At 47.3% G+C, this 26,997-nt stretch overlaps 1 protein-coding gene across 1 annotated transcript; it reads right to left on the bottom strand.

The window, feature by feature from the left end:
* Positions 1 to 653: 653 nt before the first annotated feature.
* LOC114603446 (phospholipase A2 inhibitor gamma subunit B-like) lies at positions 654 to 26,997 on the bottom strand. Its single transcript, XM_028742443.2, has 5 exons — positions 26,826 to 26,997; positions 21,155 to 21,280; positions 19,109 to 19,252; positions 17,892 to 18,029; positions 654 to 3,395 (listed from the first exon to the last, which is right to left on the bottom strand). The coding sequence occupies exons 1-5, from the start codon at positions 26,872 to 26,874 to the stop codon at positions 3,187 to 3,189; spliced, it is 666 nt and encodes a 221-aa protein (XP_028598276.2). The 5' UTR covers positions 26,875 to 26,997; the 3' UTR covers positions 654 to 3,186.

A 26,997-nucleotide genomic window follows, 5' to 3' on the forward strand; every position in this document is an offset into this window, starting at 1 on the left:
CAACTATCCCTGCTGATTGGCTTTCAGGAGCGCATGCAGGAGCCAGGCCCTGTGACTGGTAGGGCCTTGCAGGACTGGGGCCTTCCTGAGTTTGGCCTGGAAGGGCAAGGCACGGCCGCACAGGTGAGGCTTGACAGAAGACTCATAGCACCTGGTGGCAAGAGCTGGGAGGGGTATATAAGACCAGCTCTTTGCCACAGCAACATGCTACCCACCTAGCTGTGCTTCGGCTTCCTGACTCCTGGTATCCTGACTCTTGGACCCTTGGCTTCCTGACCCCTGGACTGCTGACCCTGGACTGCTGATTCCTGCTTCCTGACCTCTACCCAACGTACCAAGCCGGGACTCCGACTGCCTGTAACCCGGACAGTGACATTGGCTGTGTTTGCTGGCGGCGATGGCGAGTTTGAATTCAGCAACATTTGCAGAGCTGAATGCTCCCCACACTTGACAGGGACTCAATCAAGAGAACAAGCAAACAATAAAGGAGTGAAATCTTTGTCAGCTGCCTCTCACAATCTAAGGAAACCAGAATTTACCCCATTCACCTTTGGATTTTTATATATGTTTAGAAATCCTTTCAATGAGTTCACCTGAAGGCAAACCTATGGAAAATACATGTGAATAAAAACTGCTAACAGCACAGCAATAGCTTGATTTATTTGTCTCGTTTTATTTAATACCCCAACTTCCAAGCATATTATTTCTTTCACTTACACACACACACACACACATATTAAAAAGATCTCTGCATGTGCATTCCATCAGAATCCACAGGTTCAATACATATGTGGTGGCGGTGGGAATATGGATGAATGCCTCATATAGCACAGTAAAGATACATGGTAAAAAGCCACACAGTATTAGATTTGTTCCTTCATCAACTAAGATACTTCTTGATATTAAAAAGACAACAACCCAAGGAGCGGTTTTACCACAATACCAGGAAAAGCTGGAAGGTGGGAAGCAGAGGCAAAAACTGTTGGCATTGCTGGCACAGCAGTTCAATTATCGTTTATCACTGGGGACAGAACTGTGCTTGTAGCAGTTCTCTAAGGCACTTTCCTGTGACGTATATGCTAGTTCTGCCTACCTTGCACACTCTCTCTCTCTCTCTCTTGTACACATTGACACACTGGCAACAACTCTTGGGGGCCTGAGTACTCACATTTTTTTGTGGGTTCTCGGCACCCATAATGCGGGGCTCCTGGTTTCTACCAGAAGTCATGTCAGAGGCCTGATGTGACCTCCAAGGCAATGTCCAAGGCCTTGCAAAGCATTTGGCGCCCCACAAGGCCTCGGAAGTGACGTCCAAGGCCCTGCCAGGCCTCTGAGGTACTTCACGTCAGATGTCTCTCAAGGCATCGGACATGACTTCTGAGGCCCCGTGAGGCTTGGAAGCGCCGCTGCAGCGTGCCAATGTAACATGACATCCTGACGTCACATTACGTCACGGGTGCCATTGGGCATGCATAATCTGGGGCCCAAGTTGCCACCCCTGCATGGACACACACACACGGGCACACACACACACACATGGACACACATTGTGGCACAATTTGCAAATGCAGAGCTTCATCCTGGGTTTGATGTATAAGGCGATGATTGCCATACTACCGGGAGATTATTTGCTTATTTACCTGCTGTCATCTATATACCTCCCAATAACAACTTTCTCTTGGCGGTTTTACAGAAGCTTTTTAAAAAAAAGACCAAAAAAAAAAGTTGGGTGAAATGTATATGTGTGTGTGTATAAAATGCTGCACAAAAGTCCAACAGTAGAGAACAAAAACTGTAATGCCTTTAAGAAGTCACTCATCCACTACAAAAGTGGAACCAGGACTGAATTATGAGAGGAGACAACTTCATCACTAGAGGAAGAAAATAAAGCAAAGTGCTCTTATCAGTGTCAGCTGCGTAGGGTGCTGCAAGCTGTCTATCAAAGGATACCAATTTACTACTTGCTCTCCTTTTTTGCCTCTTTCCCATAACTTTTGTACAGTTTTGGTGGTGGAGTTGAGCTTACCCTACTGTTGCAAAGCGGCCCAGGGCACTGAGTGCACTTTTCTTCAGATTAAACATTTCTAAATGATGTTTTTTGGCGCTAGTGTATTTATTTCCAGGATTGGAAACCAAAAAGCAGGTATCCTTCAGAATCTCCACTTCTGCAGCACCACTGTGCAAGCAACCAATGTGTACATCATCACATATGTTAATGTGCATTAAAACTCATTAAATATAGTGTGCAAAAATGCATGATATTACAGGAAATCGCTTGCAAACTTTGCATATGTTTGACATACAAAAAATGTATGCTAGGAGAAGTGGAAACTAAAATGGTGATGATTTTTCGTGACCTTTATTCCATTTTTTAAAAGGAAATAATAATGCAGAAATGTGAAGAACTGAACTATTATGAACTATTATGCGGTGGAGGAATGGGAGACATTGAGAGAAATGGGCAGATTCACCAATTCCTAGAGAAAAGCCCTAGCTCAGTGAAAAGGTGCATGCTGACTGTGTGGCCCAGTGCTGAATCAGGATGGAAATACCACTGGCCAGGAGGGCATCGCTGGTGACTGCTGGCCACTATCCAGACCCAGTTGTGCATTGTACAGACACAGCCAGCCTCCTTTGCCTGCCACCCAACATTGGCATCTGCTGGTAAAGACATCAACCAAGAACTCCCTTGGTCAACATCACCCCTTGCTCCTGTTGGAGGGCAGTAGATGTAAACATGAGCTTCTAGACTATGGACAGGGGTGGGGAAGCCTTGTAAGTCCAAGGGCCACATTCCATTCTGTGCAGACTACTGGGGGCCACATGCCTTTGGTAGGCGGAGCCTGAGGCAACTGTCGGGGAACTAGCGAATGTAAAGCTCTCCTTTGCATAGGAGACTAGTTTGTGCGCACACACTCAGCCATTCATCTCTGTTTTCCAACCAGGCAAGCTAGAAGCATCATCGGAGCACAAAGACACATTCCAGGCAGCCAAAAGCGCTCAAGGTGGGTGACAGGGGCAGGGAGGTGTCAAAGGAAGACTCTCAAGGACCAGACAGACGAGACTGGAGAGTGGCCATTGGCCCTTGCTCTTCAGCATCTGTAGTGGCCTCAATAATAGCCACAAGCAAGCACAAAAGAGGAGTAGCTCAAAGCGGATTCTCCAATCTTAGCATCAACTGGGGAATCAAGCAAGGAACTTGACCAGCAGCAGCCCACTAAGGGCTGGGAAGAGGAGTCCGAGGGATCCTGGGATGGTACTGGCCGCCCCATCTGTGCATTTAGCTGACTTGACTTCTTGTATCACATTCCCAAATGTTTTGGTGCCTATTTCCATTGCTTGACAGGCCAGTTCATTTGCACAGCCCTTGAGGACGGTGCTTGCAGTTTGTCCTGCTGCAAAGAGAATTAAAGGAAATGACAGTCATTTATCAGGAGAGATACTCTATCCAGTGATTTCACTTTTCTATTTCGTGGGGGAGTCAGTGGCCGGGCAAAGCTGGGCAGGAAACAAATTCCAAGAGTGGAACAGGGGGACATTTAGCGGCTTTTATTTGTTCTCTTCCTTGCATGAAGGAGGATAGGTGCTTTTCCTCCCTCCCTCCCCCCTCCCTCCCTCCTCTCTCTGTGTAAGCAGCTGTATGAGAGGGGTAGAGGAGAGGGGAAGAGGGGAAGGAGAAGGAAGAGAAGGGAATTATTGGGAGAGCTGGAGATCTAAACAATCACTAAAAATGGCAAAACGCATTTCAAATCAGTAGAGCAGCTTAATACATCAAACATGGCTGGCTCATGCCCTCAGGTCTGAGTGAAGTTATGATTTTAAGCAGGTCTCTAAATGCCAATACTGTAGTGCCTGCCAGATGTTTGGTGGGAGTGCATTCCAAAAGGCAGGGGCCACCACACTGAAGGCCCCAGTCTTAGTGGACAGAAATGAAGCCACCAGAGCATTGGGCACTATCACAAATTTCTTTGCCAAAGGCTGAAGTGACTGGGCAGGAGTATACAACGTAAGCCATTCATGGAGGCAAGACTTTATTTCTCAACATTTCTAGCAGCAATTTGTGCAGCTCTTTCAAGACAGGTACTTCATACTGTTGATATGGAACCCCCTTCAATAAGTCTTGCTGGGGGATTGTGCCTTACCAGAAGCTTTTAGACCAACCTTAAGGGAGCCCTATGTAGTATGCATCACCCTAATCCAATCTGGGGATCACTAGGGCCAAGAAGGGCTATAGACACCATACAATCATAGGGTTGGAAGGGACAATGCAATCTCATACTGACAGATTTCCCAGACCAGTGAAGCACTCACCCACAAAACCCACATTATCCCAGGATTTAAGCTCAGTTTTTTGGCCCCCATCCAGCCCATCACTGTGCTAGGCACCAGCCCATTTCATGCCCACTTGCACCTGATTCAGATACTGTTTAGAAACAGAGTTGGGGGGGGGCATGCATCAATAACAGCATGCTCCACATCTCCTAATGACTTCTCCAAATGACTGCAGAACTCCACAGCATAACTGCATGAATGCTACTCTCTGATGCTGGAAATGGGAATGTAAAGCAGTACCTCCCATCCCCATCCCACAGTGTGGTCCAGGACGATACTAAGGTATCAAAACCACAAAGAGGATGAGGAGTAGAAGTCAGGCTGCCCTCCCCTTGCCTCTCTCTCAATCATGGTCACCCCTTCAAAGCAACCCAGACTAATTCAGCTCCAAAATCAGACTGGAATTGGTCTAGATCAGGGGTCTGCAACCTTTAAGACAAAAAGAGCCACTTGGACCCGTTTCCGAAGGAAAAAAAACTGGGAGCCGCAAAACTCGTCATTATAAAAATAACTTTGTTGTCACTTTTTTATTATTTCTTTGTTTGATCCCTCAGAATTACTCCTCCTCATAGAAATAAACGTTAAATTAACAAGTTACCTTTTTTTGTGTGTGTGTTCTTCACTCCCCTTCAAAACAGTGACCAAAGTACATGCCCCCTTTCAATGCAGTGACCAGCGTACATGCCCCTTACAATGTAGCGGGCGGGAAAAAAGTTCTTAACTTCCGGTTCCGGTCGCGGACGGCGAGGAAGCGAGGAAAGCCACGCTAAGGGGTTTTCCGAATATCTCGGAGAAAGGGGGTGTCGCAAGGGCACTGCGCCCCTCAAAAAGCGAAAGCCCAGGGGGGGAAACCCCTGGGGGAAGGTTTCCCAGCGGCGCGGAGCGGCGTTGACATCCGAGAGCCCCCACCTCCTCGGCAGAGAGGGGAGATAGGGCGGAGCCGCAGGCGCACAAAGGGAATTACCGTCTCCGAGATACGATGCCCCGAGCTTCCACCGAAAAAGGCGACGGGCCTCAACAGACTTAAAAACGGAGCCCCCATCGTCACTGGACTTAAAAATAATAGTGAAGAAAAGGAGCATAGATGGGTGAGTCCGGACAGTAATTGTTCTTTATATATGGTCACCAGCCGACGGAGAGCAAAGAGAGTGCAGACTCAGAGAACCGCAGTTAGTAAGAGAGCTGAATACCGCATAACAACCGAACTGTGTATACTCAGAAGGAGGAGGGCTATCTTTTTTTCTTTACTGGCTAAACTAAATGAACGAACCGGACTTTCATTTATAGGAGGTCCAAAGACTGTTTGCCTAAGCAACGTATACCTCCGCGAGGGGTTTGGCGTGGGCTTACAAACGAACTTATACTTGGACGCTTATATTTGGACGCTTAATTGGACGCCCATTTTGAAACACTGCCTAAGTTTTGTTCTCTTTTGTGACTCTTTACTGACTTTTTTTTTTAAAGGCGAAATAGTGGATACACACAGCAGTAAGCAGTAAGCGCTAATGGAATAAACCTAAGAGAACAGGAGAAGTACAAAGAGAGAGGAGGCAAGTTAAATACGGTCGCCCTTCGAAGAGGCATATGGTTGAAAGTTGGAAATGATTATTGACTAAGAACTGTAGCTGCTTTTCTTTTTTATTTACTTAAGATACATGGGTCTTTTTTGGGCCGATACAAGAGTGCTGTGTTAAGGACGCAAAGGAAGTAAAAGACAGACAATTCTCTCTGTAGTAGACGTATCAAACCCCCCCCCTACTCCCTAGTGACTTAATTTGACTGTCTGGGTATTACCTATGGCGTTTTGCATACCGGTGAATATCCCCTCGCTTGGTTAACCCCTGCCTTCCTCCCCCATTTAGTTAACTTAGTGGTTGCTCGGCTCGCTGTACAGTCAATGTTATATCCTTTTACCAACCTCCCTGAACGATTTCGTAAAGTCTACAGAAATAACTTATTAACCCCCCTACTCCTTCCCTCCTTATACTCACCTCTTGGATAACCCCCTATATTTACCGTTTGGATTTGTATCTTTCCCCTATCTGCTTTTGGTATTCTGGAGATATGAGGCTCGGATAAGCTCTGGGTACCCCGTGTGGGAACGTGTTGGGACTCCAACGGTATTCTTTTATGTATTCTTCCATGTAACTAAACAGATCATTTGGGATAGCCGTAAAGAGGAGAATAAGGAGATTGTGAGCCTGTGCTGGTCCCAGGGGGGATAAGGTACTATTACCGTAGGCCAAGATCAGTTCAGAGTCTCTAGCAGGGTAGATGAACACTAGATGAGACGCGAGGTCCAAGACAGGGAGCCGGGCGGGGTAACAGGAACGATGGTAGGGCAGAAGCAGGAAGCCAGGCGAGGAACAGGAACACTGGTAGGGCAGAAGCAGGAGTCCAGGCGAGGAACAGGAACACTGGTAGGGCAGTAGCAGGAATCCAGGCGAGGAACAGGAACACCGGAGAGTCAGAAACAGGAAGCCGGGCAAGGAACAGGCACACTGGGAGTGCCGAACAAGGACTGGGTAAAACAGGTACTCCACAACGATGTTGCTCCCGCAACCTGGGACCGGGCTGACTGGCCTTTATCTTCTTCTAAGGCCGGGGGCGGTCCCGGCCCCCAGAAGCCCCGCCTCTCTTGGTCTTAAGGCGAGCACTCCTCCTGGGAGACACCAGTTCCCTTCGCCTCTCTGCCCTAAGCCTCTGCAGATCAGGAGAGGCCGAAGGGTTACTGGGCCCCGGGGGAGGCTCACCTGTAGCCACTGAGTCTTCCAGCACCTCTGGGGCCTGAATGATTTCACCTGGTGCCTGCTCTTGAGTTTCCTCAGCATCTAGGCCTTGCCCCAGTTCAGCCGGCCCTGGAGGCGGGGACTCCTGTGCCGGCTGGGATTCCTCCGGATCGCTCTCAGACTCGGAATCCCAGGCCATCACACCATCCCCCCTCCCAGGCCCCCCCCTCACTTGAGGGTCCGGACCCGGCTTGCTGGGGTACGCCGCATGAAACTCTTGGATGCAGGCAGGCGCGTGGACGTTGACCGCTGGTTCCCAGGAACGGTCCTCTGGCCCATACCCCTTCCAGTCAATGAGATACTGCAGCCTTCCCCTGCGGTATCGGGAGTCCAGAATGCGTTCCACCTCGTACTCTGGCTCTCCCTGCACCAAAACTGGCTGCGGTCGGGGACGGTCCGGGTGGAACTCGTCGGGTGGGGCCACCGGACTCAGCAGGGACCTGTGGAATACCGGGTGAACCTTCAGGTTTGCTGGCAACCGGAGACGGAATGCCACAGGCGAGACCTGGTTCACGATCGGGAACGGGCCGGTGAACCGGGCGTCCAGCTTCCGCGAAGGTCGAGAAGGGTGGAGGTGGCGAGTGGAAAGCCATACCAGGTCACCGACGTGAAGTTCCGGCCCCACCTGGCGGTGGCGGTCAGCCTGGACCTTGTACGCCTCCTTGGCCTGGCGCAGCTGCTCCATCAACAGCTGTTGCTGGGACTGGAGCTCCTGAAGCCACTCCGTCACCGCAGGGACCGCAGATGCCGGCAACACATCCGGAAACAACCGTGGATGAAAGCCATAACTGGCCTGGAACGGGGTCTGCTGGGTGGACGCATTCACCGCGTTGTTATAAGCGAACTCCGCCAATGCTAGGTGGTCGACCCAGTCGTCCTGCTGGTAGCTGCAGTAACACCGGAGGTACTGTTCCAGCACCGCGTTCGCCCGTTCCGTCTGGCCATCAGTCTGTGGGTGGTAAGCAGATGAGAGACAGACCTCTGTTCCAAGGGCCTGGTGCAAAGCACGCCAAAACCGGGACGTGAACTGAACGCCGCGGTCGGACACTATACGCTCAGGTAGGCCATGCAGGCGGAAGACATGCTGAAGGTACAGCTGTGCGGTTTCCTTAGCTGAGGGTACGGATGGGCAGGGGGCACAGTGCACCATCTTCGTGAAGTGGTCGGAGAAAACTAGAAGGCAGGTGCAGCCACGAGACGGGGGTAACTCCACTACAAAGTCCAGAGAAACTGTGTGCCAAGGACGTGGTGGAACCGGCAACGGCTGTAGAAGGCCGGGGGGTCGCCCGGTAGGCCCCTTGGCCCGCCTGCAGACGTCACAACCAGCGACGTAGCGAGCCACATCAGCCTTCAAACGGGGCCACCAAAACTCACGGCTTACCAGATGGGTGGTCCGATACCGCCCAAAGTGCCCCGCCGCTGGAGCATCATGGGTCATCCGGAGAACCTCAGCCCGCAGCGGCCCTGGTGGGATGTACAGGCGCCCGTGGTGCAGCAGAAGGCCCTGATGCGAGACCAGCCCTGGATACTGAGGGCATGGTCCTTCGGCCAGTTCCCGGAGTCGTTCCTGGGCCCAAGCGTCGACCTGCTGCTGTTCCCGCACCCGAGCCTGCAGTGGCTCAACCTCCTGGGTGGCCAGGAATGCGGCTGGTGGTAGGATCGTGGTGGGTGCTGCTTGCTGAACCGTGTCTGCGTTGTCTTCAGGTTTCCGGGACAGGGCATCCGCCTTCTGGTTCTGGGAGCTAGGGATGTAGCGGATCCGGAACTGGAACCGGGAGAAGAACAACGCCCACCGGATCTGCCTTTGGTTCAGCTTGCGGGTGGTCTGGAGGTATTCCAAGTTCCGGTGGTCGGTTCTTACCTCCACCGGGTGTCTTGCTCCTTCCAGATGGTGGCGCCAAACCTCAAAGGCCACCTTGATGGCCAGTAGTTCCCGCTCCCACACGGTATAGTTACGCTCCGCTGGAAGGAGCTGGCGGGAATAGAAGGCGCAGGGTAAGAGTGGCGCTTCCGGTCCGTGCTGCTGAGACAAGACGGCACCGAGAGCCGTACTGGAGGCGTCAGTCTCAACCACAAAGGGTCGAGAAGGATCCGGATGTTGCAAGATTGGCGCTCTCTGGAAACAGGCCTTCAACCCTTGAAATGCCTCCTCCGCCTCCTTGTCCCAGGAAAACGGCGTCTTGGGGCGCAGTAGCCGGGTCAACGGGGTGGTGCGGTGAGCATAATCCGCAATGAAGGTCCGGTAATAGTTGGCGAACCCCAGGAAACGCTGTAGGTCCTTGCGGTTCCGAGGTGCCGCCCATTCTCGAACCGCTGCCACCTTCCCCGGATCCATCTGCACCCCACCTGGTGAGAGTCGGTGACCCAGGAAGTCCACTGACCGCTGATGAAACTCGCACTTGCTGAGCTTTGCATACAGACGATGCTCGCGCAAGCGCTGCAGCACGGTCCGGACATGGCCCTCGTGGCACGCCGGGTCACGGGAGTAAACCAGAATGTCATCCAAGTACACCACCACGTACTTGTCTAGCAAGTCCTGGAACACGTGGTTGATGTACCGTTGGAACACAGCAGGCGCGTTGCACAAACCAAAGGGCATAACCAGGTATTCGAACTGTCCGTACCGGGTCCCGAATGCTGTCTTCCACTCATCCCCGGCGCGGATCCGAATCAAATTGTAGGCTCCCCGGAGGTCTAACTTGGTGAACACCTGCGCCCCTTGCACCCGCTCCAGTAACTCCGAAATAAGGGGCAAGGGGTACCGGTCCGGGATGGTAATTTTGTTCAGGGCCCGGTAATCATGGCAAAGGCGGAGCTCCCCACATTTCTTTTTAACAAAGAGCACTGGCGCAGCAGTGGGCGAGGTAGAAGGTCTAATGAACCCACGCTCCAGGTTCTTGCGCAAGAAGTCCTGCAAAGCCTCGCGCTCTGGCTCTGTTAACGAGTATAAGCGACTCACCGGTAGAGGCGCTCCGGGCTGGAGGTCTATGCCGCAGTCAAAGGACCGATGCGGCGGCAGCTGGTCTGCCCCCCGTTCCTCGAACACGTCGTGATAGTCCCGGTACTCAGCGGGGAGCGTTGCAGCAGCCTCCTCAGTGGGCGCAGCTGCTAGCATCTCAGTCTCAGCAGGAGAACTGGGGTCTGGGAAGTGTACAGTCCGTTTGACCCAGTCAATCTGCACATTGTGAGCCTCCAGCCAGTCCATCCCAAGCACCAGGGGGAACCGGGGCATGGAGGCAATATCCAGAGTTCGCATCTCACGGTGCTGCTGGAGGCACAGGACCAGGGGCTGGGTCTCCTGAGTGACGGCACCCGAACGCAGGGGCCGTCCGTCGATTGCCTCCACCTGTACCGGTTCTGGCTTGTTCCGAAGTGGCACCCGATGCTGGGCAGCAAAAGCAGCGTCCATATAAGAGCGGGTTGCCCCTGAATCCACCAGAGCATGGGTAAGAATCCATGGCCCTCCTGGAGGGTAAAGATGTACCGGAACCATAAGGTGTTGTAATTCAATTGGTGCGGCCCCATTCTGTGCTGTTTGGGACCCCAGGTAGCCAGGGCCATCAGCTACTGGGGTTTGGCAGTTTCCCTGCGGCTGGCGTTTCTCAGGACAGGACCGTGCATAGTGTCCGCTTCCGCCACAATAGAGACATAGGTTCCCCTCCCGACGCCGCGACTTCTCTGCGGGGGAGAGGCGTGGCCGCACTGCCCCAAGCTGCATAGGTTCCTCCAATGACTCAGCTGGGCCTGTGGGGCTGCTGGTAGACACTGGGGCCGAGAACTGGAGGTGCCTGCGGCCCCGAGCCTGACGCCGGTCCTCTAGCCGATCGTCTATCTGTAGACTCCGTTGAATAAGGGTGTCTAGCGTGGTGGGACGTTCCATTGTGGCCAGCTGGTCCAGTATCTCATCTGAAAGCCCCTCGAGATACTGGTCCCGAAGAGCAGAGTCGTCCCAGGTCAAGTCCTGTGCCAGCAGCCGGAATTCTGTGGTGTATGCGGCCACCGTGGACTTGCCCTGTCTCAACCGCCGAATCGCCCGGTTGGCTTGACTCCCCTTCTGAGGGTTGCCGAACGCGGCCTCCAACAGATTGCAAAAACCCCCGTAGTCTGCCAGCAAGGGGGAGTCTTGCCTGAGCAGTGGCAACGCCCACTTGGCCGCCTGGTCCTTTAACAAACTAATCAAAAAATGCACCTTGGTGCGGTCGTCAGGGAAGTTCCGGGCGCGCCCCTGAATATACAGCTTGGCCTGGGCAAGGAACATGGGAAAGCTGGCCGGGGCCCCATCAAATTTCTCAGGCAAGGCCACTGGGTACTTGCCAGAAGCCGGGGCGTCGGCCCCAGGAGCCGGTAGGGCATCCAAACGCTGCTGTAGTGCCGTAACCACGTTACTGAGCTGCTGCACGGTGTGCCTCAAGGCCTGGTTCTCCTGGGCTATTGCCAACAGTGTAGCCGCTTGGTCAGCCATGGCCTCTGAGTCTTCCCGAACGCACCCCAACAAAGAGGGAGTGCGGGTGTGGCGGGAGCAAACTGTGCTGGTCCCAGGGGGGATAAGGTACTATTACCGTAGGCCAAGATCAGTTCAGAGTCTCTAGCAGGGTAGATGAACACTAGATGAGACGCGAGGTCCAAGACAGGGAGCCGGGCGGGGTAACAGGAACGATGGTAGGGCAGAAGCAGGAAGCCAGGCGAGGAACAGGAACACTGGTAGGGCAGAAGCAGGAGTCCAGGCGAGGAACAGGAACACTGGTAGGGCAGTAGCAGGAATCCAGGCGAGGAACAGGAACACCGGAGAGTCAGAAACAGGAAGCCGGGCAAGGAACAGGCACACTGGGAGTGCCGAACAAGGACTGGGTAAAACAGGTACTCCACAACGATGTTGCTCCCGCAACCTGGGACCGGGCTGACTGGCCTTTATCTTCTTCTAAGGCCGGGGGCGGTCCCGGCCCCCAGAAGCCCCGCCTCTCTTGGTCTTAAGGCGAGCACTCCTCCTGGGAGACACCAGTTCCCTTCGCCTCTCTGCCCTAAGCCTCTGCAGATCAGGAGAGGCCGAAGGGTTACTGGGCCCCGGGGGAGGCTCACCTGTAGCCACTGAGTCTTCCAGCACCTCTGGGGCCTGAATGATTTCACCTGGTGCCTGCTCTTGAGTTTCCTCAGCATCTAGGCCTTGCCCCAGTTCAGCCGGCCCTGGAGGCGGGGACTCCTGTGCCGGCTGGGATTCCTCCGGATCGCTCTCAGACTCGGAATCCCAGGCCATCACAGAGCCCTTAAAGGGAGAGAATTAGTATTGAAAAGATCAACGAATAATAAGGAGCCAAAATGCAGGGGAAGAATGGGAAAAGGGGTAGGGGAACGCCAGGGGAAAGAAAAACCTCTAAGCAGGAAGAAATCAAAGACCTGGACTTTCTGTGGCTAAAAATTAAGGAGGAACTTAAGCAGAACGAAAATAATATAGAAAATAAATTAGAGGAAATGCAAGATAGAATAGATAAAAGGATAGAGGGAGCGATAGGAAAGAAAGTACAAGAGCTAACGGTCAAAGCAAAAACATTTGAGGAAATTAACAAAAAAATTCAAAAGGACGTAAGAGAACAGAAAAGGGAGGCGGAAAAAATGAAGGAGGAGATGCGAGAGCTGAACAAATCACAGGAGCAGATATGGGATAACATAGCGATGGCTGAAATGAGGCAAAGACAAATGCATTTAAAATTTAGAGGTATAGAGGAAGAAACGAAAGAGAATATTAAAGAAAAAATAATTACCGAATTAGCAAATTGGTTAGAGACTAAAGAAGAAGAGGTCGCGTACACAATAGAAAACGCCTTCAGGATTAAAATGAGATCACCTCAGAACAGAACCAGGAAACCCATAGGGGACTGCCTAGTAATGTTTAACTCAATAGGAATGAGGAATTTGATACTTAAAACAAGTTACCATAAAAAACTCATAATAGGTGGTAGACCAATAATTGTCCTGAAAGAGATCCCGGTCAGGTTATTACGCAAGAGGGAAGGCTACAGACACATAATAGGTGTTCTGAGAAGGAACAATATCCAATATAGATGGGAATTCCCCGAGGGAATCGCCTTCTTTTTTAAGGATAAGAGATTTAAACTGACCAGCCCATTAGAAGTAGAAAAGTTCCTGAGAAGATACGAGAAGGAGCTTACTAAAAAGGAGAGTGGAACATTAAGAAGAAAGGAGGGGGAGGGGGAGGGGGGGAGGGCGAGACTACAGAGGGGGGAGGAGGAAGGAGAAGGAGAAGAGGTTGAGAGGGGAAGTGCAGCGGAAGGGGAAGAATCAGGGGAAGAAACAGAGGAAGAGGAAGAAGTAAAGGATTAATAAGTGGATATAAACACTACGCTTCTTCTAAACAATGTCTTTAACTTTTTTAACGTGGAATGTTAACGGTCTAAATGAGAAAGTGAAAAGAAATAAAATAGTGAAAGTCTTGAAAAACAAAAAATGTGATGTGGTGTGCTGCCAAGAGACCCATGTGGCCAAAAAACACAGACATATATTGATTAATAAAAAGCTGGGAAAGGAGTTCATTAACTCAGAGGTGAACAAAAAGAGAGGGGTGGTCATCTATGCCAAAGAAAAACTGGAACCTAAAGTAATATGTAAGGACGAGGAGGGGAGGATCCTAGGGATCCAAGTAACGCACCAAGGGGAAAGATTTAATATAGTATCGATATACGCCCCTAATACAAACAAAACCGAGTTCTTTAGTAAACTGGAACAAATATTACTAGATCTAGAAAACAATAAATTAATCTTGTTAGGGGATCTGAATGGAGTCCCGGAACCCGACATTGACAGAAGCGAAAAAAGGAGGAAAGGGAAGCAGGGGAAACTTCCAAAAACTTTCGACGATCTTAAAGAAAATTTAGATCTAATAGACATCTGGAGACACAAAAACCCGACAGAGAAACAGTTCACCCACTTCTCCGGAGTACACCAGAGCTGGGGTAGAATAGACCAGATCTGGGTCTCCAGGGAACTTTCGTTGAGAACGGGGAGATGTACAATAGAACCCAGAACACTATCAGATCATAACTCAATCTTTTTGGAAATAAAGAGTACTTCACCAGGCCCGTATAGATGGAGACTGAACGATTATCTACTGGAACAGGATGAGATCACTGATAAGGCAAAGAAAGCCTTGAAAGAGTATTTTGACCATAATCTACACAAAGAAACAAAAATTAATGTGGTATGGGATGCTAGTAAAGCAGTCTTAAGAGGCTTTCTGATTCAACAGAATAAATATAGAAAGAACTTGAGAGAAGCAAAGAAGGAAGAGGTAGTTAAACAACTAAAAGAAGTAGAGGACAGATTAATAACAAACCCTGGGGATGAGAGGTATATTCAAAATTATAAATTACTACAAACCCAATACTCAATACTGCTGAATCATGAAATAGAATGGGGAATAAAGATGATGAAACAAAGATACTTTGAAACAGCAAACAAAACTGGTAAGTTGTTAGCGTGGCAATTGAGGAAAAAGCAAAAGCAAAAGGTGATCAGTAAAATTAAAGTTGAAGATCAAATAATAGAGGACCCCAATGAGGTTAAGGGAAAGTTCCTTCAATATTATGAAAATCTGTACAAAAAGAAAGAGGTAGAAGACATAAGTGAGATGGGAAGGTATTTGGAAAGATACGGGAAAGAAGACTTAACGGATGAGGAAAAGACAATGTTAAACGAGCCAGTAACTATGGATGAGGTTAGAGAAGTAATTAAGAAAATGAAACCCGGGAAAGCTCCCGGCCCAGATGGCCTCTCCCAAAAATACTACAAAGCCCTAGAGGAACAGCTGGTCCCAGTACTCTGCAGTGTAATTAATAATATCCTCCAAGGAGGGGAAATGCCTGATTCTTGGAGAGAGGCACATATCACACTGATACCCAAACCAGACTCTGATACACTTAATATATCAAACTACAGACCAATATCATTACTTAATAATGACTACAAGATCTTTGCAGGAATAATGGCTAACAGGTTTAAGAAATACTTAAATAGAGTAATCCACAAAGACCAGGCCGGGTTTCTGCCGGGTAGGCAGATGAAGGAGAATGTGAGGCATGTAGTTAATATAATCGAATATCTGGATCTTAAGATTGATATCCCTGCCGCCTTAATCTTTATAGACGCCGAAAAGGCTTTTGATAATGTGTCCTGGGAATTCCTCATTAAATGTATGGAGAGGGCAGGAATAAGAGGGCCATTTCTAGAAGGTATTAGAGCAATCTACTCAAACCAAAGAGCGAAACTCATTATCAATGGTAACCTAACAAACTCATTTAAGATCACAAAAGGTACAAGACAGGGGTGTCCTTTATCACCCCTGTTATTCATCATGGTCCTGGAGGTAATATTGAACAAGATCAGAGGAACCCAGGAAATAAGAGGGATTAAGATAGGCAAAAAGGAATATAAAGTTAAGGCTTACGCCGACGATCTTGTAATATCAATAGAAGAACCTCTAGAGAGGATGAATGTAGTCATTGAAGTAATGGAGGAATTTGGGAGATTATCTGGGTTTAAAGTGAATAAAACAAAAACGAAAATGTTGGTAAAAAATCTAGATGAACAAACAAAAAATAAAATTGAAACAGGATCTGGGATAAAGATATCAAAAAAGGTTAAGTATCTGGGTATTTGGCTCTCAACGAAAAATATAAACTTAGTGGAGGATAATTACAACAGAACATGGAGGGAATGCAAAAGGGATCTAGACTGTTGGAGTAGATTATACCTCTCATGGGAGGGGAGAATGGCTGCCATCAAAATGAACATCCTTCCCAAAATGATATTCCTGTTCCAAAATATTCCGGTAATCAGGGGCACAACAATGTTTAAAAACTGGCAGAGGACCCTTTCCAGATTTATTTGGCAGGGTAAGAGGGCCAGAATTAAGTACAAGTTACTCACGGACAAAAGAGATAGAGGTGGATTTGCGCTCCCAAATTTGCAACTTTATTATGAGGCCTCGTGTTTATGTTGGGTGAAGGAATGGATAGTACTGAACAACACCGAACTACTGGACCTGGAGGGTTTTAATGCCAGGTTTGGATGGCACGCCTACCTATGGCAAGATAAGGCAGGTGTGCATAAAGGTTTTTCTAATCATATTATAAGAGGAGCGTTATTGGAAGTGTGGAACAGGTGTAAGAACTTGGTAGAAAAAGGTACCCCTCTATGGCTGTCACCCATTGATATTCTAGCAATAAAAAAAACGAATATGGAAGGTAGAAGATGGACCTATGAGGAACTCCTGAAAAGATCTGAGAAAGGATGGGAAATTAGATCCTACGAAGAGTTAAAAGATAAATTAACGGGGTGGATACAATACCACCAAATTCACTCGTTATGGAACGAACATAAAAAGGCTGGTATGAGTAAGAACAAATCCCAATTCCAGTTAGAAATAATAGAAGGGAAGTCTAAGCTCCTAGCCAAAATGTATAACCAACTATTAGACTGGGATACCATGGATGAGGAAGTCAAAGAAGTTATGATTAAGTGGGCCATAGACATAGGACATCCTTTAGAATATGAAAAATGGAAAAAACTATGGACCAAAGATATGAAATTCTCAGCATGTGTCAGCCTTCGAGAGAACATGGAAAAGATGATGTACCGCTGGCACATCACTCCAACAAAACTAGCTAAAATGTATAAAACCGGAGATAAGACCTGTTGGAGGTGTAAAAAGAAGGAAGGAGACTTCTTCCATATGTGGTGGTCCTGCGATGTAGTAAAGAAGTTCTGGGGTTCCGTCTATGACGAACTAAAAAAGATGTTAAAGTATACCTTTCCAAAAAAGCCCGAAGCATTCCTTTTAGGAATGGTGGGTAGTGAGATCAGTAAAGACGACCAAACCCTATTCCAGTACGCAACAGTAGCCGCTAGGTTACTGTTGGCGCAGAAATGGAAAAATCCCAGTATTCCAACAATTACGGATTGGCGAACCAAACTAATTGAACACATCGACTTAGCAATAATGACGCAGAAGATTAGGCAACAGAAAAATACTAAATTTATTAAGGACTGGAACAAATTTTTTTCATACATGGAGATGACATTAGGAGATACCAAAGTCACAGTAGGTATAATTTAAAAACTGCGAAGTAAAACATGATAGTTAGTAAAAGACACTGCTGTAAATATTGTTGAGATAGAGATCTCGTCGTGGTGGTGGGAAGTCAAAGAACGGAAATATTGTATATTGATTTTGGACTATTCTATTATGTTTGTTTTTCTTGGACTGTTCTACTGTATTTGTTTTTCTTTTGCATTTTTTATTAATAATGTATATGTGTTTTTTAGATGTTGGATTATAATAAAAACTTTTTTAAAATTAAAAAAAAAAAACAACAATGTAGCGGGCGGGCGGGAAGGTGACGTCGGGACAGTGCGTGACTAACGCACGCACCGCCCCCATGCGACATCACAGCCAGTACAGCGCCCGCCACAGTGGGGAGTGTCGGGGCGCACAATGCGCCTCCTCCCCTCGCTAGTATCCGCCCCGGAGCTGCGGCAAAGGTGTAAAAGAGCCACATGCGGCTCCGGAGCCGCGGGTTGCAGACCCCTGGTCTAGATGATTGGTGCCTTCAAAAAACGTTTACAGTTGCCATCCCACAGCCCTCTCAATTACCTTCCTCAGAAAACACCATAGGTGTGGATCAGGCCAATCTGCAACAAGAGTCGCAGAAATCAAGTTCCTCCAACAAACCCTTATATGAATAGGTGATTTATAGTTACCTATGGTTGTAGTTCCAGATATCTCAAAGCATTTGGTCTCCTCTCCAGCACATTTGATGGGCGGAAACTTACACTCGGTTCCATCAGGTGGGCAAGTGGAGCATTGCCTTCCATTCAATGTGGTGTTTCTCCATGGAGCTGGAAGAAAGGTGAGAAAATCAGATTTGGGATGTAAGAAGAACAGCGCTGACAAGGGGATTAGGAAGAAGATCACAAAAATTAAGCGCCTCCCATTCTGCTAAGTGTCTCATATGTCTAGGACACACGTTTGACAAGCCAGTACCATGTTTCTTGTCATCTTTGGCTTCATACATGGGGGCACCATCTCACCTGAAATGACAGCCCCTTCCAAATTTTGGTCTCCTCCCCATCTTTGGGAGAGGTTCCTCCTGCCCTCTGTCCTTAAGCCGTCAGGTATTTTAATTGGCCCTAACACTGAAGATCTGCACTCTCCCATTTCCTCACATGCTTCCAATTCTAGGCCAGATTTCCATGGAGCCAGGGACAGAGAACCTATAGCGTTTCCACTATTGTCCCATCAGTCTCAGCTAGCCAGTTGCCAGGGATGTTGGGAGTTGCAGTTTGCCATCATCGAGAGCAGGGTTTCCCAAACTTGGGTCTCTAGTTGTTTTTTGATTACAATTCCCATCATCCCTGACCACTGGTTCTGCTAGCTAGGGATGATGGGAGTTGTAGTTCAAAAACAGCTAGAGACCCAAGTTTGGGAAACCCTAATCTAGAAAGCTGCAGGTTCTCCTTCTTTGTAGGGAGAATCTTCTTTGCCCAAAATTTTCAGTCTTGTATAGAGAATCTGTTCCTGATGTTTTAGCATCATCCACAAGACCTGTTCATTGAGCATTCCTCCTGATATGCTTGCACAAAACTTACATGGGGGGTTGATTCTATCCCATCTTAGTTGAGCATTTGTTCTGATGCACCTAGGGCATTGTTTTTGCCGAAGCAGTCTGGAAGAAGCAGAGGCCACAGTAAAACATCAAATCAATGCCGAGGTTTCCCTAGGGGTGTGGCAAGCAACAGCATTTCTTTTTTAAGGAAAAAGAAAGGCCACTTCTAAGCTGTCACTATTCCGCAGGTGGATGTCTTCTCATTTTCCTGCAACCTTTAGTCTAAATCAGGATGAATTTCAGTGACCAGGTTGTCAGCAAGCGACTGATGAAAGGAGTGAGGAAAGGATAAAGAGACTAGCGGGGACTTACTAGGGGGCCATGTTGTTTTGCAGGCAGCTCCCACACAGCAATGAGTCTCGATTACTGTTGTTCCAAATAGGCCACTGTTGATGATTTGGGGCCCTTTGCCGCACAATTTTGATGAGCCGCAACCCTTCTCAAAAACATTTTGGTCTGGAGGGATCAAAAGAAGGCAAATCTCATGAAACACAAGCGATAGCTTTAGCCTCAATGTGGGCAGCCACCGGCCACACACCACAGCATCTTTAGCAATCATAGCATATGGTCTCAAGGCAGGCCATGGGCCCATCGTGCGCCAGTTTCTCAATTTCATGTTTCATTAAATCCCTAGCCCACCTCTACCCTGAAAAGAATCCAGGCTCGGAAGCAAGAAAACCACAAAGAAATACAATCAGCAAATAAAACAAATGGAAGCCATTCAAGAACAGTCACATGCCCTGAGCTGATAATATCAACGGGGCATCTTTCAGCCATTAAATAAATGCCTAGTTTTAACTTCCTCCTGGGTGTTAATAATGTGGGAAACAGATGCCACCTCACCAGGGAGAACACTCCAGCACCACTAAGAAGGCCTGGTTGTGGGTCAGTGCCAACTGGGCAGCAACTCCCACCAGCAAAGCCATCAGCAGTGGCATTGCAGTTAATAGCAGGAAGCCACTCCTTTAAGTAAGGTACTTGGATCCCAAGCCATTTAGAGCTGGGTACTAGATATGTGACAGGACATGGGTGGCGCTGTGGTCTAAACCACTGAGCCTGGGGCTTGCCAATCGGAAGGTTGGCGGTTCGAATCCCCATGACGGGGTGAGCTCCCATTGCCCGGTCCAAGCTCCTGCCAACCTAGCAGCTCGAAAGCATGTTAAAGTAGATAAATAGGTACCACTCCGGCGGGAAGATAAATGGTGTTTCCATGCGCTGCTCTGGTTCGCCAGAAACGGCTTAGTCATGCTGGCCACATGACCCGGAAAAACTGTCTGCGGACAAACGTCAGCTCCCTCGGCCAGTAAAGTGAGATGAGTGCCACAACCCCAGAGTCGTTCGCGACTGGACTTAACTGTCAGGGATCCTTTACCTTTACCTTTTACTAGATATATGCTAGATATGTAGCAGGCATCATTCTCATCATTTTAGCACTTTTCTCAATCCAAGTCAAGGAAATGCCCTTTGTTTCCTTGCATAGTGCTCAACAAAAGCTTCTCTGCAGACAGAAGGTAGGGTAACTGGCTACATTTGGAATCTCCAGGGAATTAAACCACAGCAGGGAACCCAGCTGAACCCTCCTCCCCACCAAGAGGCAAGGTGAGGAGACTGCCTCACGCAACAGGGTCCCCCGGGGAAGCAGGTGTCAATCTTGCTTCAACCCCTTGTTCCTGATATAGATCTTCCCTCTTCTCTTCTTTCTTTCTTTTTAATTATTTTTATTAAGTTTTGTTTTGCATAAATCCATAAACATTTTCCATCTATAATTCAAACTATACCCAAGTAACATAGTAAAAGAAAATAAAGAGAGAGAAAAAAAATACATAGCCACTAATTATCTTCCGCACCATCCATTCCCCATACTTGTATTTAATGATCAAACCTTAAGAATTCTAATCTTTTGAATTGACTTCTGTCCACCACCTCAATTCGGGTCATTTCCCCCCCATTCTTTAACTGCCTTCTTTAGATGTTTTCCATTCCTTGGTACTGTATTAGCTTGTTGGTTATTATAATTGTTTTGTCTTCTGCAAAAATTAATAAAGGTTTTATTTGAGAACAGTGTTTTTCTAGGTGATTTTTATAGCACTCCCATTCCTTAGTGAACTTTTGGCTTGTTCCATTCCTAATTGTTCCTGTCATTTTAGCGAACTCAATGTATTCAAATAGCTTTAGTTGCCATCCCTCCTTTGTTGGGACCTCTCCTCTTCTTCCCTAGTGGGAATGGGTGGCGGGTTGACATTTGGGGGTCTTCCTCAGATGCCCAAATGTCTTGGCCCTGCCCTGCTCCCCACCCAGGCAAGAGGATGTTACGCATTTCTTCAAATCTGCTGATGGCTGTAGGTCATCTCCACTTACCTAACCCAGAAATGCTGACACTCAACACCCGAGTAACACATGTGTCTTGCTCCTGGGTGCATTGCATCATAGGTCCTGAGCAGCGGCTTGTTGGCGAAGTACATTGCTCACATTCTAGAGCCATTCCTGAAAGCACACAAAATAAGAAAAGTCAATGTTGTTAATTCTCCTTCCTCTCCTGCTCCCGCTTTTTCTTTACCCAGAGTTAACAACTCAAGATGCACCAAAACAAGGTGTACTCAAACCCTGGGCAGGTTCCCTCTGGCTAAAGTCATTACAGACCCTCCAAGTGTCCCAATTATCAGAGACGGTCCTGTATTTACAGAAGCTGTCCCGGTTTCTTATTAGAGGTCCCTCTTTTCCTTAGGACATCCCTATTTTCATCAGATAAATGCTGGAGGGTATGGACAACCACTAAACAAAGGAGATAAATACGGTAACCATACAACCTTTAGAAGACATCGGACGACAGCCCTTTATAAGGAAGTTTTGTTTTTTTAAAAGTTTAATGTTCTATTTATTTATTTTTAAAATTGTGAATGAATTAATTTTATTATTTCGGTCACAGACCAGTTCCAGCCCACATAGAATATCAAGGAAGTCATAAAACACAATAAAGTCATAAAACATGATAAAGTCATAAAACATCTCCCATTCCAACAAAATTCCATACATTTTAGAAATTACCTTTCTTTTATTTAATAATTCTTTATCTAATGTTGAAATTTCACTTGCAAAACCTTTTTTTTTTTTAAATCTGCTTTGAACACCTCATTTAGTTAGTGGTACTGAATCCACCCTGTTAGGTGGCGCTTTATTTCCTCATAATCTTTCAGTTTCAATTTGTTATCTTTTTCTTCTAATAAATCCTTATATATGTCCCAGTTTGATTCCATATTTTTTCCTTTTTACTGCTATCGCCTCTAAGGGTGAGAACCACTAAGGCATTTTAGGTTCTAATAACTCTTTATACTTTTCCCATACTCTATTTTGGCATGCTCTGGTCCATGGGGTCACGAAGAGTCGGGCATGACTAAACGACTAAACAACAACAACAAATTTTAAAAAATGGGGGAAGATTGCCCAGAGTTGTTGTTGAGGTTTTTTTACAGGAGGGAGGGGGGTTTGCCTGAAATCACTTGACCTAATGGCTGACTCGCCCATGTTGTAACAGCCTCCTAACGCCTGACCCCTCGCCGGGAGAAGCAGCCTATTGCCCACCCAATTGCCACACCAACACCCAATCAACACCACCCCTTGCCCCAGACATCAATAACACGCTGCAGACCATTTACGGCTCGCGGCATTGACCAATCCCACGTCCCCCCTAGGCAGGACTGGTCATGTTGTGCGGATGCCTGATTATCGTCTTCCAAAGCAACTATTCTATTCCGAACTTAAAAATGGAAAGTGTAATGCTGGTGGTCAACAAAAGAGGTTTATAGACTGTTTCAAGGCAAATCTTTAAAAAATGTAGTATAAACACCGACAACTGGGAAACACTGGCCTGCGAGCGCTCCAGTTGGACAACAGCCTTTAACAAAGGTGTCATGGGCTTTGAAGACTGAAACTCAGGACACAAGGGAGAAACATGCTAGGAGGAAGGCACGCCTGGCAAATCCACACCATGATCAACTCCCGCCCAGAAACCAATGTCCCCACTGTGGAAGGATGTGTGGATCCAGAATTGGCCTCCACAGTCACTTATGGACTCATTGTTAAAACTGTGTTTATGGAAGACAAACTTACTTGGCTACGAGTGACCGCCAAAGAAAGAAGACCCATGTATAAGACAACCCCCCTATTTTAAACACAATTTTTCAGTAAAAAAAAACACCTAGTCTTATACATGGAAAAGTATGGTACTTTTCTGCCAGAGTATCAATGAAATCTCAACCCGCCATCCCCCCCCACTCTCCTCATCCCAATTATCCTCTTCAGCCAGTGAGGTCCCCAGGGTAGGAAGGCTATTAAGCTGGGAGACAGTGAAGTGCTGGGGTCAGTTAGCAAACAGAAACCCATCAATTTCCATTGGTTTGGGAGGTCTGGAGACACTGATTGCCTGCACAGTCTCTTTTTCATATTACTTGCATGCAGAGTCCTGATATAACGTAATTACAGCAGCTTCCACTCCAGCTCTCCAGCTCCTGTGCCACAGTCAAAATGAGAAATCATTTCCTTGGTGATGAGAGACATTCAGGGTGGCTTAGGGTGTGGTTAGTTGTCTTTGGTTGGCTGTAGTGAGAATAGTTTCTTCTCCTTCTCCTTCTCCTTCTCCCTAATTGTTTTAACCAATTCATAAACTAAGAACTTATACATTGACCACTAATAATGAAACATATGGTTGTAGATATTTCTTTCCACATTTATTATGCTGTTTTTTGTGATATACAGTACATGAGAAAACTTGGTATACTTATTTGTATAACATTCTTGTATATAAAAACCCAATAAATAAATAAATAAAATTCCAGATGTTTAGTTTAATCATATCACTTTGTTTCCCTCCTCTCCCAGTGACGGACTGAGGTTGAATCCTGACAAGACATAAGTACTGTTCTTGGGGGACAGGGGGCAGGCGGGTGTGGAGGACTCTCTGGTCTTAAATGGGGTAACTGTGCCCCTGAAGGACCACGTACGCAGCCTGGGAGTCATTTTGGACTCACAGCTGTCCATGGAGGCGCAGGTGAATTCTGTGTCCAGGGCAGCTGTCTCCCAGCTCCATCTGGTACGCAGGCTGAGACCCTACCTGCCCATGGACCGTCTTGCCAGAGTGGTGCATGCTCTGGTTATCTCCCACTTGGACTATGCGCTCTACGTGGGGCTACCTTTGAAGGTGACCCAGAAACTGCAATTAACCCACAATGTGGGAGCTAGACTGGTAACTGTGAGTGGCCGCCGAGACCATATCACACCAGTCCTGAAAGACCTACATTGGCTCCCATAGGCGCCGACTCCATGGGGCTTGAGGGGGCCCGAGCCCCCTCAAAAATTCGTTTGGGGGGGCTCCGCCCCCCCAATAATCTCCGGCGCCCCTCCAGCAGAGCTCCATCGCCGCCCCTCCCCCAGCCCAAAATGCACAGGGAGGGGCGGGCTGCATGCCTCCTGCCCTCCCTCCCGAGCAAAAGCTCCACCCAATTTCCTTTGGAGCTGATTAATAGGCGCAGCACGCTCTCCCCTATTCGCTCACGAGGAGGCGGCGCCACTTTATTTGCATATTCATGAGCTTATTTATTATTCATGAGCTTTCCCGGGCCCCCCCAATATTTTTTATAAGTCCGCGTCCCTGTTGGCTCCCATTACATTTCCAAATACAAGTCAAAGTGTTGGTGCTGACCTTTAAAGCCCTAAATGGCCTTGGCCCAGTATACCTGAAGGAGCATCTCCACCTCCATCATTCTGCCCAGACATTGAGGTCCAGCTCCAAGGGCCTTCTGGCGGCTCCCTCACTGCAAGAAGTGAGGTTACAGGGAACCAGGCAGAGGGCCTTCTCAGTAGTTGCACCCACCCTGTGGAACGCCCTCCTATCAGATGTCAAGGAAATAAACAACTATCTGACTTTTAAAAGACATCTGAAGGCTGTTTAGTGAAGTTTTTAATGTTTAATGCTGTATTGTGTTTTTAATATTTGGTTGGGAGCCACCCAGTGTGGCTGGGGAAACCCAGCCAGATGGGTGGTGTATATTTAATAAATTATTTTTGTTATTATTACTCCTTGCTGGTTGCAGCTAAGAGTAGGAATTGGGCAATAGTCAGCCAGGGCTCCAGCTAAAGAGCAACAATACAGAACAGAAAAATTCAGTCAAGGTCCAGGACTTCAAGGCCCGGCAATGATTTTATTTATTCCATTTTTCTGCAAACTACTTAGAGGCTTTATTGCAAAACCAATTGTGTTTTTTAAAAATAAAACCAACACCATATATGATGCAAATTCCTTATGCAACTGTCTCACTAAATTGGGGGGGGGCTACCTCACAAGCTGTGAATTGCATCCAGCCCCTCAAGTGCTTTTTTGGGGGGGGTCCCCCACCCCCAAATGTAGTTTTTTAAAAAGAAATTTCATTTTCTTATAAAAAAAAATGACAGCTGCTATCCCTCTCTTTCTATGAGTCCATGATCATGATTCCAAAGCTGTTAATTTGGGGTGGGGGGGGGTTGAGGGTCCCAAAAATGTTCCATTCTTAATTTTTATATCAGACTGCTTCCATAAGTCTCATGCGCTGCCAAAAGATTCTGTGGACCTCCAAGAACACCCCCCCAAAAAAAAATTATGCAAAACAAATGTGATTCTAATAGGTACCCCCGCTGAGATGCCAAATGTTTTGTGCCCCTGCAAGGCCCCCTCAAATCTGTCCATTTTATTTTTTCTCTCACAGATTCATTGTGATTCGAAGATGTTTTTTCCTGACCCCACCCGAACCTCACGTTGTCATTTTAAAAATAAACCAAACAGGCCACACCCATTCCTTAACTTTGGACACACACACTTTGACGTGTAACTCTCAGAGCTATATGCTAGTGCACATTGTCTTTTTTAAAATAATAAATGCTTTTTATTCGTTTTTCACTTCACACAAACAAACAAAGTACAATCATCTTCCCACATTCTTTCCCAACACTCTGCTGTGCATTGACTTCCCTCCCTCCCTTCAACAGGTTTTCTTAATTCAGTCTCCTTTCCGCAGTTTCTTATTATATCCAGTCCCCGTCGTAAGATTTATTTCATTCCTGCTAGTGTTTTCAAATCTCTACAGTTATTATTTATATAATCCATAAGTTTACTCCAATCTCTTTGGAATTGTGTTTCCTCCTGGTTGACTGTAGTGTCAACAGCCCTTGGAAAAACTACATTACCACAGGGTATGTTTGAGAGGCATTAAACTCTCACCTCTTCCATCTCTCTGACTGCCAGACGGGTGAGAAAAAAGCACAGACTCCCAAACCCTTGGAATGCTCAGATGTTACAACACATGGAAAGTATGTGCTCGCCTAATGCCTCCCTCTCTCTTTTTTTTTATTTTTATGCCTTATCAGGAAATTGTATCTCACCGAATCAGCAAAGCTGTGGCAGGTTGTCATAACAGGATGCTTGGCTTCGCTTGTCTCTTTAGTTCCAGGCTTGGCTCTTTTCTCCCCCCAGCCAAGCATTTACTCTAGGAAATCAGCATGCATATTATATCACTGAAGACGGATGCACTTGTGGAACGCCCTCCCATCCAATGTCAAGGAAATAAACAACAACCTGACTTTTAGAAGACATCTGAAGGCAGCTCTGTTTAGGGAAATTTTTAATGTTTGATTCTTTATTGTATTTTTAATCTTTTGTTGGAAGCTGCCCAGAGGCAGCTGGGGAAACCCAGCCAGATGGGCAGGGTATAAATAAATTATTATTATTTTTTATTATTATTATTATTATTATTATTATTATTATTATTATTATTATTATTATACCCTTAGCACCCATCGTTTCCCCATTTCAATATATTGTTGCAAATGCTAATGAGTGGGTTCCTGCAAAAGTTCTGCACCCTCTTTGTTCCAACCCAGGGAGTAACGATGATTGTTTTGCACAGAGGACTGACTATCTGTGAGATGAAACATGCAGCATTTTTTTTCTGGTGCTGCAAAGCCTCCCCCCCTACCCCACCCCCAAAAAAGTTTCCATACTCACCCAGGGCTATGAAGGCAGCAAGGAGGCTGATGAAAAGAGGAGTCTGCATCCTTCTAGATTTCAATTGAGAGCTGTTCACAAGCCTTGAACACACACAAAACCAATCCAACCCACACTTCTGCCTCCTTGATGCAACTGTGTATCTGTGTATGTGTAGTTGGGAGGTGGGGAA

Source organism: Podarcis muralis, chromosome 7, assembly GCF_964188315.1.
Source record: "Podarcis muralis chromosome 7, rPodMur119.hap1.1, whole genome shotgun sequence".
Classification (NCBI taxonomy): domain Eukaryota; kingdom Metazoa; phylum Chordata; class Lepidosauria; order Squamata; family Lacertidae; genus Podarcis; species Podarcis muralis.

What these genes read in the sequence shown, in the direction of transcription:
- LOC114603446 (XM_028742443.2), bottom strand. Translation starts at nt 26,874, where the DNA reads ATGCAGACTCCTCTTTTCATCAGCCTCCTTGCTGCCTTCATAGCCCTG. An exon ending in TGTCAGCATTTCTGGGTTAG is followed by an intron (nt 19,253 to 21,154) that starts GTAAGTGGAGAT and finishes TGATCCCTCCAG; the next exon opens with ACCAAAATGTTTTTGAGAAG. An exon ending in ATCTGGAACTACAACCATAG is followed by an intron (nt 3,396 to 17,891) that starts GTAACTATAAAT and finishes TTCTCTTTGCAG; the next exon opens with CAGGACAAACTGCAAGCACC.